This window comes from Phacochoerus africanus, chromosome 3, assembly GCF_016906955.1.
Source record: "Phacochoerus africanus isolate WHEZ1 chromosome 3, ROS_Pafr_v1, whole genome shotgun sequence".
Taxonomy (NCBI): domain Eukaryota; kingdom Metazoa; phylum Chordata; class Mammalia; order Artiodactyla; family Suidae; genus Phacochoerus; species Phacochoerus africanus.
The window spans coordinates 187,086,808-187,099,349 of record NC_062546.1 but is presented as its reverse complement, the minus strand read 5'-3'; the positions used below and the strand labels follow the sequence as shown (position 1 = coordinate 187,099,349).

Sequence of the window (12,542 nt, the reverse complement as noted above, 5' to 3'; positions counted from 1 at the left end):
CCACCAAAGACCACCACTCCTGGCAGAAGCCACACAATTTGGCACATTTATAAAAGATGTAAAACAGGGTGGGGGAGGGGGAGACAGAAGCATGTCCAGGGCGGCATGACAGGCACCAGACATGTGCCGTGCGTTTAAGCCCCCTCCCCCTGACCCTCCCTCCCTAACCCAGACTGGAGCAGCAACCCCCACCCCCATCCCCTGCCACTGCCCTCAGGCTGGTGGCTTGCAGAGGACAGGGGACCAGGGTGAGGGTTGCTGCAGTTAGCCCCATGGACAAGGACAAGAAGCCTTAGATGAGTCTGGCTGAGAGGTGGAGGCGATGGGGGAGGAAGGCAGGCCTCCTCCACTTAGACATGCAGGAGAGTGGCCGTGGGACCCCAGCAGTGGGAGAGGAGGTGGGGCCACCCTTGGAGAAGCCCTCCCAATCAGAAGTCTAAGGCAAGGGTCCTAATGCCCCTCCAAGCCTCCCCCCCCACACACACAAACACACATACACATACAGGCAACACACTCACAACCCTGAGCACACCCCGGTGGGGCTCACACTGGAGTCCCTCAGGAGCCCCTCGGGAGCTTGGAGGGGGCTCATTCCTTCGGCCAGGCCGAGCCTGAGATAGGTCCTCCCTCCTGGCAGCCAGGCTGTCCCTCTCCAGAGTGGGGAAAAGGACAGCCAAAGGCCACAGGGCCAGGTGGGCTGAGTTGTGGCCCAGCAGGCCTCTCCAAGCTGGCAGAGCTGGTGACCGATGAGCCTAGGTGGGCAGGAGCAGCCAGATTGCTATACCCGCACGGGGGGCCCTGAGCAGGCCGTCAGTGGCCCCCGGGATCCATACTCATAGTCCGCATCTGTGGGCGAGGCCATGAAAGAGCTCAGTGAGCTCCCCGTCTGCCGGTCCCGGAAGCTCTGGATGTAGCTCTGGGGGTTGGGGGGGGGGGGTAGTGGAGGAAACACAGGTGTGAGAGTGTCACACAGACCCTGCCCCCCAACAGCCACCCAGGCAGACCTCACCCTGCACTGTCACCAGCCTGAGCCACATCCCAGTCTGCTGTCACCCTAGGACCTCACCACACCCAGAGTCCACAGCCCTGAGAGGCTACCCCATAGTACACCTCATTACACTGCACACTCAGGACACCCCTCTCCCCCACCCATCAGGCTCCCGGTGTGGGGGTTATCACGGGGGACAAGCAAGCACCAGGCCTCTGGACAGCAGCCAGTGCCCTGGGGAAGGCCCTGGGCTGCTAGGGCAGTCTCCCCGATTTGGACTGGGGGCACTCAGGGGGCTCACCGGGGAGAGGATGTCTCCATTGAAGCGTTTGATGGGCACTGGCCTGCGCCGATAGGCAGGGTCGGGCGGTCCAGGCCTTGGAGGAGCCCGGGAGCCTCTGGGGGGGGCCCTCGGGGGTCTCTTCTTGCGCCGCTTCTCCTTGCGCTCTTCCTGCTGCCGAATCCGCATCAGCTGCACGCGTCGGCGCTGCCGGCTGATGACCACTGTGAAGGGGTGGGCAGAGAAGTGGCTCAGTGCCTCCTCTCACCCCAGGCCTCCCTGCCCCTTACAACTTGGGGGCTCTAGGCTCCCAGATTCCCCTGTCTGAAACCTCCCTCCTTTACTTTCCTGGTCTCCCACCTCCCAGATGGGACCTCCTGCAGGTCGTTTCTTCCAAAGGTCTTTATGGAAGATTCCTAGACTATAGGTTCCTGCTTCCTGGCTGCTGCCCCTCCCCCAACCCAGAGCCATGGACGACTCACCTAAACCCGCCATCACCATTTCTCACCACCTCCTCACTGGTCCCCCTCTATGCTTGCCTTTCCCGATGCTTTCAACACTCAGCAGCCAGAATGAGCATCCCAAATGCTAAATTAGATTTATCCTCCCTGCTTTAAAACCTCCAATGGCATCTCACCGCCCGTCTAATGAAATCCAGAAACTTCATGTCAGCCCACGAAGCCCACACAATTGGCATCCCTCATCCACCACTCCAGCCCCACTTCCCCAACAGGCCAGGCTCAGTCCTTCCTGGGCCCTCGTCCTTGCTCCTCTAGCTCTGTGCATGGCTGGCCCCTTATTGTTAGGGTCTCTGCTTAAACATCACCTCTTCCAAGTGACCTTCCCGGGCCACGCTGACTATATTTCACATTACCCTGCTTATGTCTTGCATATCATTCCACACAATGGGAATTACCTTGTTAGTGTGAATGTCTATTGTCTGTCTCCCCTTCTCTGAATGTAACTCCATGAGGGCAGGAGCCTTTTCTGTTTTCTGCCTGCTCCATCCATTGCTGTGGGATGAACGGTGGCGCCAAGGTCCTATCTTCCCTGACCCTGAGCCAGCCCACTCTCTAATCCAGCTGAGCCCTTCTACTGCTGGTGTGTACAGCTCCTCCCCCTGCTCCCCAATCTCTTTGCACCCCGACCCAGCCCTGGCCACCCATTTCTCTCATGCCCACCCTGGCCTGTGCCTTCTCACCTTCTGTGTGGGAGTCCCCCTCGGCCGTTACCCGCCACTGCACCAGAACGCCCATCAGGCTGAACAGGGGCCAAAGTGCCAGCAGGGCCCAGCTCCGCCAGCAGAGGGGAGGCACGGGGGCGGCCCGGAGACGCTCCACTGCGTAGCGCCCCAGCAGCAACAACTCGGCAAAATAGTCTGCGGCGGTGGCGATGAGCGCAGCACCAGTCACGGCAGTGGCCAGGGTGGTGAGTGGGCGGGGCCAGCGCAGCGTGAGCAGGGCGCAGAGCAGGCCGCCCCCCAGCAGCAGCCCCAGGGGACCCCAAACAGAGCCGGGCTGGTAGTAGGGTGCGGAGCCCAGCAGGGCAGCAGCGGCGAGCAGCAGGCCGAGCAGCAGCCCCACCAGGAAGAGGCCCACGCTGCGCACCAGCATGGCCACCAGCCCGCAGAGCAGCCCGATGCCCAGCGCGATGCCTGCACTCGCCCCAGCACTCAGCTGTGTCTCCAGCACCCGCTCTCGGTAACACAGCAGGAAGATGACCACTGAGCCAAACAGCAACCCGGTGAGGAAGAGTACTGCCTTGAAGCAGCGGTAACCTGGAGGGGAACAGGGGCTCGTGAGAGGCCAAACAAGGCCAGCAGGCTGCAGGCAGGAGGTCAGAGGGGTCAGGGACGTGGAATCACAGGGGAACCAGAAGCAGGAGACTAAGATCAGAGAACTGGGGTCACTGAGGTCCTGAGGGAAGCAATGAAGGAACCACTGGGGTCAAGGAAGACCAGAAAGATAGGTCATTGGGAGTCACTGGGAAAACAGAGACACAGTCATTGTCGGTTTTTTTAAGGGCCACTCAGAGATAAATCATTGGAGTCAAGAGTGAATCAGTGATAGGGTCATCGGGGTCTTTGGGATAATAGGGATCAGAGAGAGGGGTCACTGGGGTCACAAGTGGATGAGCAATGGAGTCATTGGGGTCTTTGGGGAGGGGTTGTTCAGAGGGGTGTATTTGGAAGTTGGAAAGAACTTGAGAGGTGAGGTCACACAGGTCGGAAAGATGAGGTCTTTGAGGGGTCACAGGGCTTCAGAGATATGACTTCAATAGAAGGTTACAAAGGGAACAGAGAAACGGGTCCACAAGATGAGGTCCTTTCAGGTCAAGGGGATTGACAGATATGGAATCATTGAGAGTATTAAAGGGTGTCTGAGAGAGGTAATATTGAAGCCAGAGGAATGGAATCATTGAGATCATGTGGGGGGCAATCTGACAATAGGGTCATAGGGGGAATCCCCCTATGTTAGGAAAAATAGAGGGATGGAAGGTAATGAGATAGCTGGGGTGATTAGGGGTCTTTAGGACATACAAGGGGCCACAGGGAGTCAAAGAGGATTGTTGAGGAAATAGTGGTTGTGGAGTTTCAGAAAAATGGAGGTTATAGGGCCATTAGGCCCATTAAGGGTACCTGGAAGTGTGAGGGACTTGTAGATCTTGAACAGCTGGGAAGATGGAAGTCAGAGATGGGGGGGAGTAGGGGTCAGGGAAAGCCAAAGAGAAAAGTCTTAAAGAGGAGAGTTAGTTCTGGCAGTGAGGGGAAGCATTAGAGTCTGGGAGGTTCGGGGGCCGGAAAGAGTAGGGCATGCACGAGGGCTCAGAGAATCCAAGAGCGGGAGAGTGGGAGCCTCCAAGAGTGTAAGGTGGCAAGGAAGCCAGGAGAGGGAATGTCAAGCTGCACTGAGCAACTGTAGAGGGAGCGGGTATGAATAGTGGAGGGGGTGAGGTGACACAGACTCCTTGGAGATCTACAATGTGTCCTGAACCCTTAGAGGGGCTCTTCCTCCTGCCCACTCTTCAGTTGTTCAGACCAGAGGTTGGGGGTGGAAGAGGAGGGACCATCTGGCTCCTATCCCTGCCTACTACCCAGCCATTCTAGGGGGAGGCATAAAGTCTGCACAGCACAAGTCCCCCCCACCTATCCCACCCCACCTCTGCCCAACCTGAAACTCAGAACTTCAAGCTTCCTTTGCACTTCATCCAGCCACCTATAATGCTCTACCTGGAGGCTTTCCTTGGATGCCCAGTCCAAAAGACCAACTCTACTCTCTGAATTTCTACATCTTCTTGCTGGGGAGTCACTGGGCATTTAGTCCACTAGACCATTTGGCATTTTTGTGCAATTTAGGAAAAACTGTGTTCCTCTAGGCAAAGCAGACTTGTGCCAAGGTCTAGAGTTCTGTAAGTGGAGCACAGGCTAGATTTCAGCCCCTACTTGCCTATCCAGCTGAACTCCCTTGTGCAGTATCCATCCTGGACAACTATTTGCAGCAGCCCTGATTACTGGAACCTGCTTTGGACACACGTTTCCATGTGTATGACTAATATTTAGCTCCTCTCTAATAGGTATCACAGGCATAAATGGCTCAGAAGCCTTTCCCCCATCAGACAATATGCCCGGTGATAAGGGACCATGTTTACTTACCCTGCTAAATGTTTTCGGTGCCTACCTAGCATAGTAACCCAAACATATCTTCATCACAAGAGCTATTATGTATTCAGTGCTTACTAATTCTTGCAATAACCCTGTGTGAGACAAGTATCATTTTTCCCACTGTTCAATGAGAAAACTGGAGCTTAGCAGTTAATGAGCCCAAGGCATAGCAATTAGTAAAGTGCAGAGCCAGGTTCAAATTCAAGCATGCCTAACTCAAAAACTTGTGTTCTCTAGGATCTAGAGTCTAAGTTATCTACAAACATTTGTGGGATGGAAAAAGAGAGAGAGAAAAAAGAAAGATAATTATTATGGTGGTGGTAAAGTTCTAAAGAAGGCTGAGGGTGCCTCAGAAAAATAACTTAGGGAAACAGTGGGGAAGCCCAAGTGAGGGATGAGATGAGGTCTCACCGAAGAAGCAGTAGACGACTCCAAACAGACAGCACATGATGCAGACGAGGGCCGGCAGTGCCTGGTACCTGCGTTCCAGGGGCTGTTCACAGGGTGCACCCCAGAAGGCATCATCTGGCTCGGGGGGCAGCAGCTGGAACCGCAGCGTCGCCGCAGTGCCTGGCATAGTGCTGGGAACAGAGGGAGTCACCCTCCCAGGTCAGCCTGACAGAGAGGAAGTTGGGGTCAAAGAGGAGTCCTGGGTCTCTACCACGATCGAGTGAGAATGGGAGTGGGAGAACTAGGCAAGGACACAGTGGACAAAGGAGTGATGCTCACATCACACAGCTCTGGAAGCATCCTTGCAGTAAGGGGAAAAAGACAAAGGGAAACAAAAGTGCCCGGCTAGAGGGAGCTGGGATGAAGTTAAAAGGGTAACTGGGTGTGGGGAGGTGAGGTCAGTGTGCTGCCAGTGAGAAGCAGGCGGCTAGAAGACTGGTCTGTGGGCGGCTAAATCTGGGATTGTCCAAGATCTACCTGGGCCGGAGGCGACCTGAGCTTCAGAGCGAAAGAGGCTGTGCAGAAGCCGGCGTGTCCGGGGTTGCAGGGCGCCAGGGGCTCCAGCCGACTTGGGTCCGGTAAAAGTCCGCCGTGAGGGGAAGGGGGCCGCTGGGCCGGAGGGACCGGTCCCTGCGCGGCAGCGTCGCCGCTCCGCCTCCAACACCGGCTAGCACTCCAGGTCCGCGGCGTTCGGGGACTCGGGCTGGGCCTGGGAAAGGGAAAGGAGCGGGAGCAGGGGCTTGGGCTGCCCCAGAGCCGCGGCCCCATGCCCTGAGCCCGCCCGCGGCCTTTGGTGCTGATGGACAGCTCCGGCCTCTGCTCCTGACGTCACTCAGGGCGCACCATCCAGGCAGGGGCGGGCTGCTTCTGACGTCACCCGAGACGCACCAACCACGCCGAGAGGAGGTTAGGGGACTCCGCCCCCGGCGTCTGCCTCTCCCTCACTGAGGAGGGGGCACTTCCGGGGGTCCTTCCCCTTTAACCTCCCCCTTTTCCTCCCTCTCCGGTAGCTGGAGCCCGAGGCCACACCCCGGGGGCGGGGCCCTCCCAGTGACACGTCGGACAGCGACGGCCCCCGCTAAGGCTCCCGAGCCCAGCGCCGGGACGGTGAGCGGTACCGAGCTGCGGCTGGAAGGGGATCAGAACGCAGCGCTGGGGATTCGACTGGCACCGCGGGCTCTGCTCGGCGCGGAGTGGGGGGGGCCGCCTGCTTGCCCTGGGCCCTCTGGATCCGCCCCCTCCCCAGTCCCGCCCCCTCGGAGCCTCCTCTAGCTGCTCTGGGGCTGCTCCGAGGCCCGGGGCCCGCGGTCCCGGCGCCATGCGGGCATCGCTGCTGTTGTCGGTGCTGCGGCCCGCAGGGCCAGTGGCCGTGGGCATCTCCCTGGGCTTCACTCTGAGCCTGCTCAGCGTCACCTGGGTGGAGGAGCCGTGCGGCCCAGGCCCGCCCCAACCCGGAGATTCTGAGCTGCCGCCGCGCGGCAACACAAACGCGGCACGCCGGCCCAACTCGGTGCAACCTGGAGCAGAGCGCGAGAAGCCCGGGGCCGGCGCAGGAGCCGTGGAGAACTGGGAGCCGCGCGTATTGCCCTATCACCCCGCACAGCCTGGCCAGGCCGCCAAAAAGGCCGTCAGGTAGGGATCAGACTCGCCAGCCCCACCCCCTGTGAACCGGCCTGGACAGGCGCGCCGTGGAGGCCGACAGGGGCTGGGTCAGGCTCCGGAAGGAAGGGGCTGGCTAGCCAGGAAGTCTTTGGGCCCCGATAATTTCCGATAGCCCTGCTTCTCGGGGAGGTGTGCAGCTCATCTGAGGCCTCTCTGGGCCTCATCCAGGCCTGGGCAGAACTTGCCCACCTCTGTCCTAAACCTGCTTGACACCACGGGCCCCCAGAGATCCTCAGTTCCCTGGCTCGGTGATGGGTGTAGACTGGTATAGAGAGAGGGAAAGAGAAAAGCGAGAACTAGGATTTACCTCTCTTATTCCTGTGTGGAGACCTGGATGGGGAGGTAGTGAGGTTCGTGGGGGAAGGGTGATATACCCATCCCATTAATGCCTCTGCCTGTGAGTTGAACTAATTTCTCCTAAGTAACATTGAGTTCAATTTCCAGTTCTGCAACTTACCTTCTGTGTTGTGGAAGGTAAGATCCTAGAACCCCTGAGCTCCCCAAACACATTCACTACATGTCTATGCTATTCATTCCTTTACATCATTTGTGTGACATATTTGTGGTATAATGCCATATATTTAGAAATAAGAATATACATCGACTTCCCGTTGTGGTGCAGCAGAAATGAATCTAACTGGTATCCGTGAGGATGCGGGTTCGATCTCTGGCCTTGCTCAGTGGGTTGGGAATCCAGCATTTCTGTGAGCTGTGGTATAGGTCTCAGACGAGGCTCTGATCCCACGTGGCTGTGGCTGTGGCTGTGGCATAGGCCGGCAGCTGTAGCTCCAATTGGATCCCTAGCCTGGGAACTTCAATATGCTGCAGGTGTGGCCCTAAAAAGCAAAAAGAAAGAGAGAGAGAGAGACAGGGAGAGAGAAAGAAAGAATATAATATACATGATGATGTGTGGAATACCCATATGCCAAGCATTTGGCTTAGTGCTTTAAAGAAACAATCAGCCCTGTTTACAGATGAGGCTAGCTAAGTCTCAGATGGGTTTAGTAACTTGCTCAAAGACCAAACTATTAAGTAATGAAACAGGGAATCAGACGCACAGTGTATCTCTCATCTCTGCCTGGATAGTGCCATCTCCCAAAAGCAGTATGTAGGTAAGACCAGTATTTCACTTAAATCCTCATGTCCCCGGGGAGAGAGCTGTTATTCTTATCCTCTGATAGGTGAGGGAAACAGACCCAGAGAGGATGTGACCTTCCAGAGCCATGTATGCTGCCTTTTGCCAGCCCTGTTAACTTTTTTGTTTTGGGGTTTTTTGTGTTTTTGTTTTTTTGCTTTTTGAGGCCGCACCCACGGCATATTGAAGTTCACAGGCTAGGGGTTGAATCAGAGCTGTAGCCGCCAGCCTACACCACAGCCACGTCAGATCGAAGCCGACTCTGCAAACTACACCAAAGCTCATGGCAACGCCTGATCCTTAACCCACTGAGCAAGGTCAGGGATCGAACCTGCGTCCTCATGAATGCTAGTCGGATTCGTTTCCACTGCGCCACGATGGGAACTCCCCTGTTAACTTTTTAATAACCTGGTGCCTCTTCTCCTTCCCAGGACCCGCTACATCAGCACGGAGCTGGGCATCAGGCAGAGGCTGCTCGTGGCAGTGCTGACCTCACAGGCCACATTGCCCACACTGGGCGTGGCGGTGAACCGCACGCTAGGGCACCGGTTAGAGCGCGTGGTGTTCCTGACAGGCTCGCGGGGCCGCCGGGCACCACCGGGCATGGCCGTGGTGACGCTGGGCGAGGAGCGGCCCATTGGGCACCTGCACCTGGCACTGCGCCACCTGCTGGAGCAACACGGAGACGACTTTGACTGGTTCTTCCTCGTGCCCGATGCCACCTACACCGAGGCGCACGGACTGGCGCGCCTAGCTGGCCACCTCAGCCTGGCAGCCGCTGCCCATCTCTATCTGGGCCGGCCCCAGGACTTCATCAGTGGAGAGCCCGCCCCAGGCCGCTATTGCCACGGTGGCTTTGGGGTGCTGCTGTCGCGCACACTGCTGCAGCAGCTGCGCCCCCACCTGGAAGCCTGTCGCAACGACATTGTCAGTGCGCGCCCGGATGAGTGGCTGGGCCGTTGCATTCTCGATGCCACCGGGGTGGGCTGCACTGGCGACCACGAGGTAGGAAGATAAACCACCCCAGCGGTGCCTCCTGTCTAGGCGAGTGTACTTCCCCCTGAGAGGCAAAGAGGTGGTTGGAGCTATAGGCCTGGGTTTCCACGCCGGTTCTGTCATTTTTGTACCCCTGTGACCTTGGGTAAACTACTGAATCTCCTGTGCCTCAGTATCCTTATTACCAATGGGAGTAATTATTTCTCAGGGTTGTTACAAGGATTAGAAAAAATAAGGGAGCTTTGTACATAGGTGTAGGTGTTGTAGGTGTTTAGGGTTGGCTGCTGTTAATCTTATTTGAGTCCCTGGACGGCTCTGAGATGGATGCATGCCCATTTCACAGATGAGCTAGCAGAGGCTTACCCAAGGTCACAGTAGCTCACAACTGGTCAAGATAGACTTAAGCCCACAGGCGTCTGCCGCCAAGTCCACAACAGGTCATAGGATGGGGAGATGAGACACACACTGGGGGGTTGGCGACTGTCCCCCTCCATTTCCCGTTATGGACCCCTTCCCTTCTCCCCAGGGGGTACACTACAGCTACCTGGAGCTGAGCCCTGGGGAGCCTGTTCAAGAAGGGGACCCTCGATTCCGCAGTGCCCTGACGGCCCACCCTGTACGTGACCCTGTGCACATGTACCAGCTGCACAAGGCTTTTGCCCGAGCTGAGCTGGAACGCACATACCAGGAGATCCAGGAGTTACAGGTATGGTCTGGGCCAGAGGACGAAGGCAGGGGTGGGGTGGTCCTGAGAGGTCTCAGAGATCCCAGGGAAATGAAACCTTAGCAGTGGAATCACAGAACGAACTTGCTTCCCAGTGCCTGTTTCTGCCTTTTCTGAGGAGCCTCTCCATCAAGCCCTCTCTTAAGTCTTAGGTGGCCTCTATTTGGGGAAAGGACAGGTTGGGGCCCTTGGTGGGCAGAGGTGGGCAAAGGCCTGGGGACCCATCCTGAGTGGCAGCTGCTGCCTGCCCAACCCCCCGGCTGCATACTGGCCCCTGTGGTCTATGCCTCGCTCATGGCCTGTTTCTGCCACCCAGTGGGAGGTGCAGAACACCAGCCGCCTTGCAGCCGATGGGGAACGGGCAGCCGCCTGGCCCGTGGGCATCCCGGCGCCATCCCGCCCGGCCTCCCGCTTTGAAGTGCTACGCTGGGACTATTTCACAGAGCAGCACGCTTTCTCCTGCGCTGATGGCTCACCTCGCTGCCCGCTGCGTGGGGCTGACCAGGCCGATGTGGCTGACGTTCTGGGAGCAGCCCTGGAGGAGCTCAACCGCCGATACCACCCTGCCCTACGCCTTCAGAAGCAGCAGCTGGTGAATGGCTACCGACGCTTCGATCCTGCCCGGGGTATGGAGTACACTCTGGACTTGCAGCTGGAGGCCTTGACCCCCCAGGGCGGCCGCCGGCCCCTCACCCGCCGGGTGCAGCTGCTACGGCCACTGAGTCGCGTGGAGATCTTGCCCGTGCCCTATGTCACCGAGGCCTCACGTCTCACTGTATTGCTGCCACTGGCTGCGGCCGAGCGTGACCTGGCCCCTGGCTTCCTGGAGGCCTTCGCCACAGCTGCACTGGAGCCTGGAGATGCTGCGGCAGCCCTGACTCTGCTGCTACTATATGAGCCACGACAGGCCCAGCGGGCAGCCCATGCAGATGTCTTTGCCCCTGTCAAGGCCCACGTGGCAGAGCTGGAGCGGCGTTTCCCCGGTGCCCGGGTGCCCTGGCTCAGCGTGCAGACAGCCGCACCTTCACCACTGCGCCTCATGGATCTGCTCTCCAAGAAGCACCCGCTGGACACGCTGTTCCTGCTGGCGGGGCCAGACACTGTGCTCACGCCCGACTTCCTGAACCGCTGCCGCATGCACGCCATCTCTGGCTGGCAGGCCTTCTTTCCCATGCACTTCCAGGCCTTCCACCCGGCCGTGGCCCCACCCCAGGGCCCCGGACCCCCGGAGCTGGGCCGAGACACAGGCCGCTTTGATCGCCAGGCGGCCACCGAGGCCTGCTTCTACAATTCCGACTACGTGGCGGCCCGAGCGCGGCTGGCGGCGGCCTCGGAGCAGGAGGAGGAGCTGCTGGAGAGCCTGGATGTGTATGAGCTGTTCCTGCGCTTCTCCAGCCTGCACGTCCTGCGGGCGGTGGAGCCGGCGCTGCTGCAGCGCTATCGGGCCCAGACGTGCAGCGCGCGGCTCAGCGAGGACCTGTACCATCGCTGCCGCCAGAGCGCGCTCGAGAGCCTCGGCTCCCGCACCCAGCTGGCCATGCTGCTCTTCGAGCAGGAGCAGGGCAACAGCACCTGACCCCGGAACCCTGGCAAGGCGGCCGCCTCTCCTCCCCCAACGACCCGGAGCCACCTGCCAGCCTCACTGGGCAGGGCTGGCCTCAGCCTCAGACCCCAGGGCAGCCTACTGGCGCCGTCCCTCTCTGGCCTGGGTGGGTGGGTGGGGGGCCTTGGGCTCAGGACAAGCCCTGGAGGAGGTGCCCCTGGAGCCACCCCTTTCTGCCCTAAACCCGGTCTCTCTGCCCCCTTGACGCTGCTGATTCAGGCTGTGGCCTCTGAGTATTTATGCAGTGCAGTCTGCCTGACGCCAGCCGTGCCTCCCAGGGTCCCTCCCAGGGTCACCCCAGGAGCTGGGCTGTAGATGAGTTGTTGGGAAAGGGGGGGAGCTGAAAGAGGAAAGTGGGCATCTCCCAACTTCTCCCCTCTGCACTCCTAATGAAGCTCCCTGCCCTTAATAAACTGGCTGAGTGTGGACTAGTGCTTCTGAGTTTTTGAAAGGGAGGCATGAGGGCAGGGAGGGCTTTGATGATGGAGGCTCCCTTGTCCTGGCTGGGGCCTGGCTTTCCTTTTCCTGGGGACCACGTCATGCCTATGCCCAACCCGCCCCAGCTCCCAGCTTAGTCACATATACACACAGAGAATTCTTTATGCCTCTTTATTCCCAATTTTGTCAGCACTTTACAAAACCCGGCTGGAGGCAGAGAGGCCTGAGAAGACCCCTTCCCTACCCCCAAGCTCAGCCAAGTTCAGAAAGCTCTGCCTCTCCCTGTGGAGGGGACTCTAGGGGTGGGGTTGGGGTAGGGGGAATTGGGAGCTGGGCCAGGCCTGCTGGGCCGCCCACTCCCCCGACCAAAAGGGGAGCCAGGCCTGGAGAGGAGCAGGAAGCAGGATCAGCCCAGCAGTCCTGAGTCCTGGGGGCCTGCCCTCTCTGTTGACGCTCTAGGGCTGGGACTCTGGCTATCCCTAAGTTACCCACCCCCACAGCCCCACCCACCTTCTACAGCTGAACCCCCACCCCCACCCTGTCCTCCCTAAATATATACAAATGTACAGAGGGGTCCCACCCCTGCTGGCATGGGCCCCTTTTCC

At 58.7% G+C, this 12,542-nt stretch overlaps 2 protein-coding genes across 4 annotated transcripts; one reads left to right on the top strand and one right to left on the bottom strand.

The window, feature by feature from the left end:
- Window positions 1-32: 32 nt before the first annotated feature.
- TMEM198 (transmembrane protein 198) lies at window positions 33-6,440 on the bottom strand. Of its 3 annotated transcripts, none has more exons than XM_047773604.1 (5): window positions 5,857-6,440; window positions 5,341-5,544; window positions 2,470-3,045; window positions 1,290-1,492; window positions 33-916 (listed from the first exon to the last, which is right to left on the bottom strand). In XM_047773604.1, the coding sequence occupies exons 2-5, from the start codon at window positions 5,504-5,506 to the stop codon at window positions 779-781; spliced, it is 1,083 nt and encodes a 360-aa protein (XP_047629560.1). In that variant the 5' UTR covers window positions 5,507-5,544; window positions 5,857-6,440; the 3' UTR covers window positions 33-778. The 3 variants fall into 3 exon arrangements, 2 of the variants coding, with proteins under 2 accessions (XP_047629560.1, XP_047629561.1); XM_047773605.1 differs by having other exon boundaries at window positions 5,341-5,510; XR_007134092.1 differs by lacking the exon at window positions 33-916 and having other exon boundaries at window positions 1,427-1,492; window positions 2,185-3,045.
- A 194-nt stretch (window positions 6,441-6,634) lies between these two features.
- On the top strand, window positions 6,635-11,927 carry CHPF (chondroitin polymerizing factor). The gene is made up of 4 exons (XM_047773603.1): window positions 6,635-7,011; window positions 8,608-9,181; window positions 9,699-9,878; window positions 10,213-11,927. Exons 1-4 carry the CDS (start codon window positions 6,698-6,700, stop codon window positions 11,470-11,472), a joined length of 2,328 nt encoding a protein of 775 aa, XP_047629559.1. The 5' UTR covers window positions 6,635-6,697; the 3' UTR covers window positions 11,473-11,927.
- Window positions 11,928-12,542: the final 615 nt, after the last annotated feature.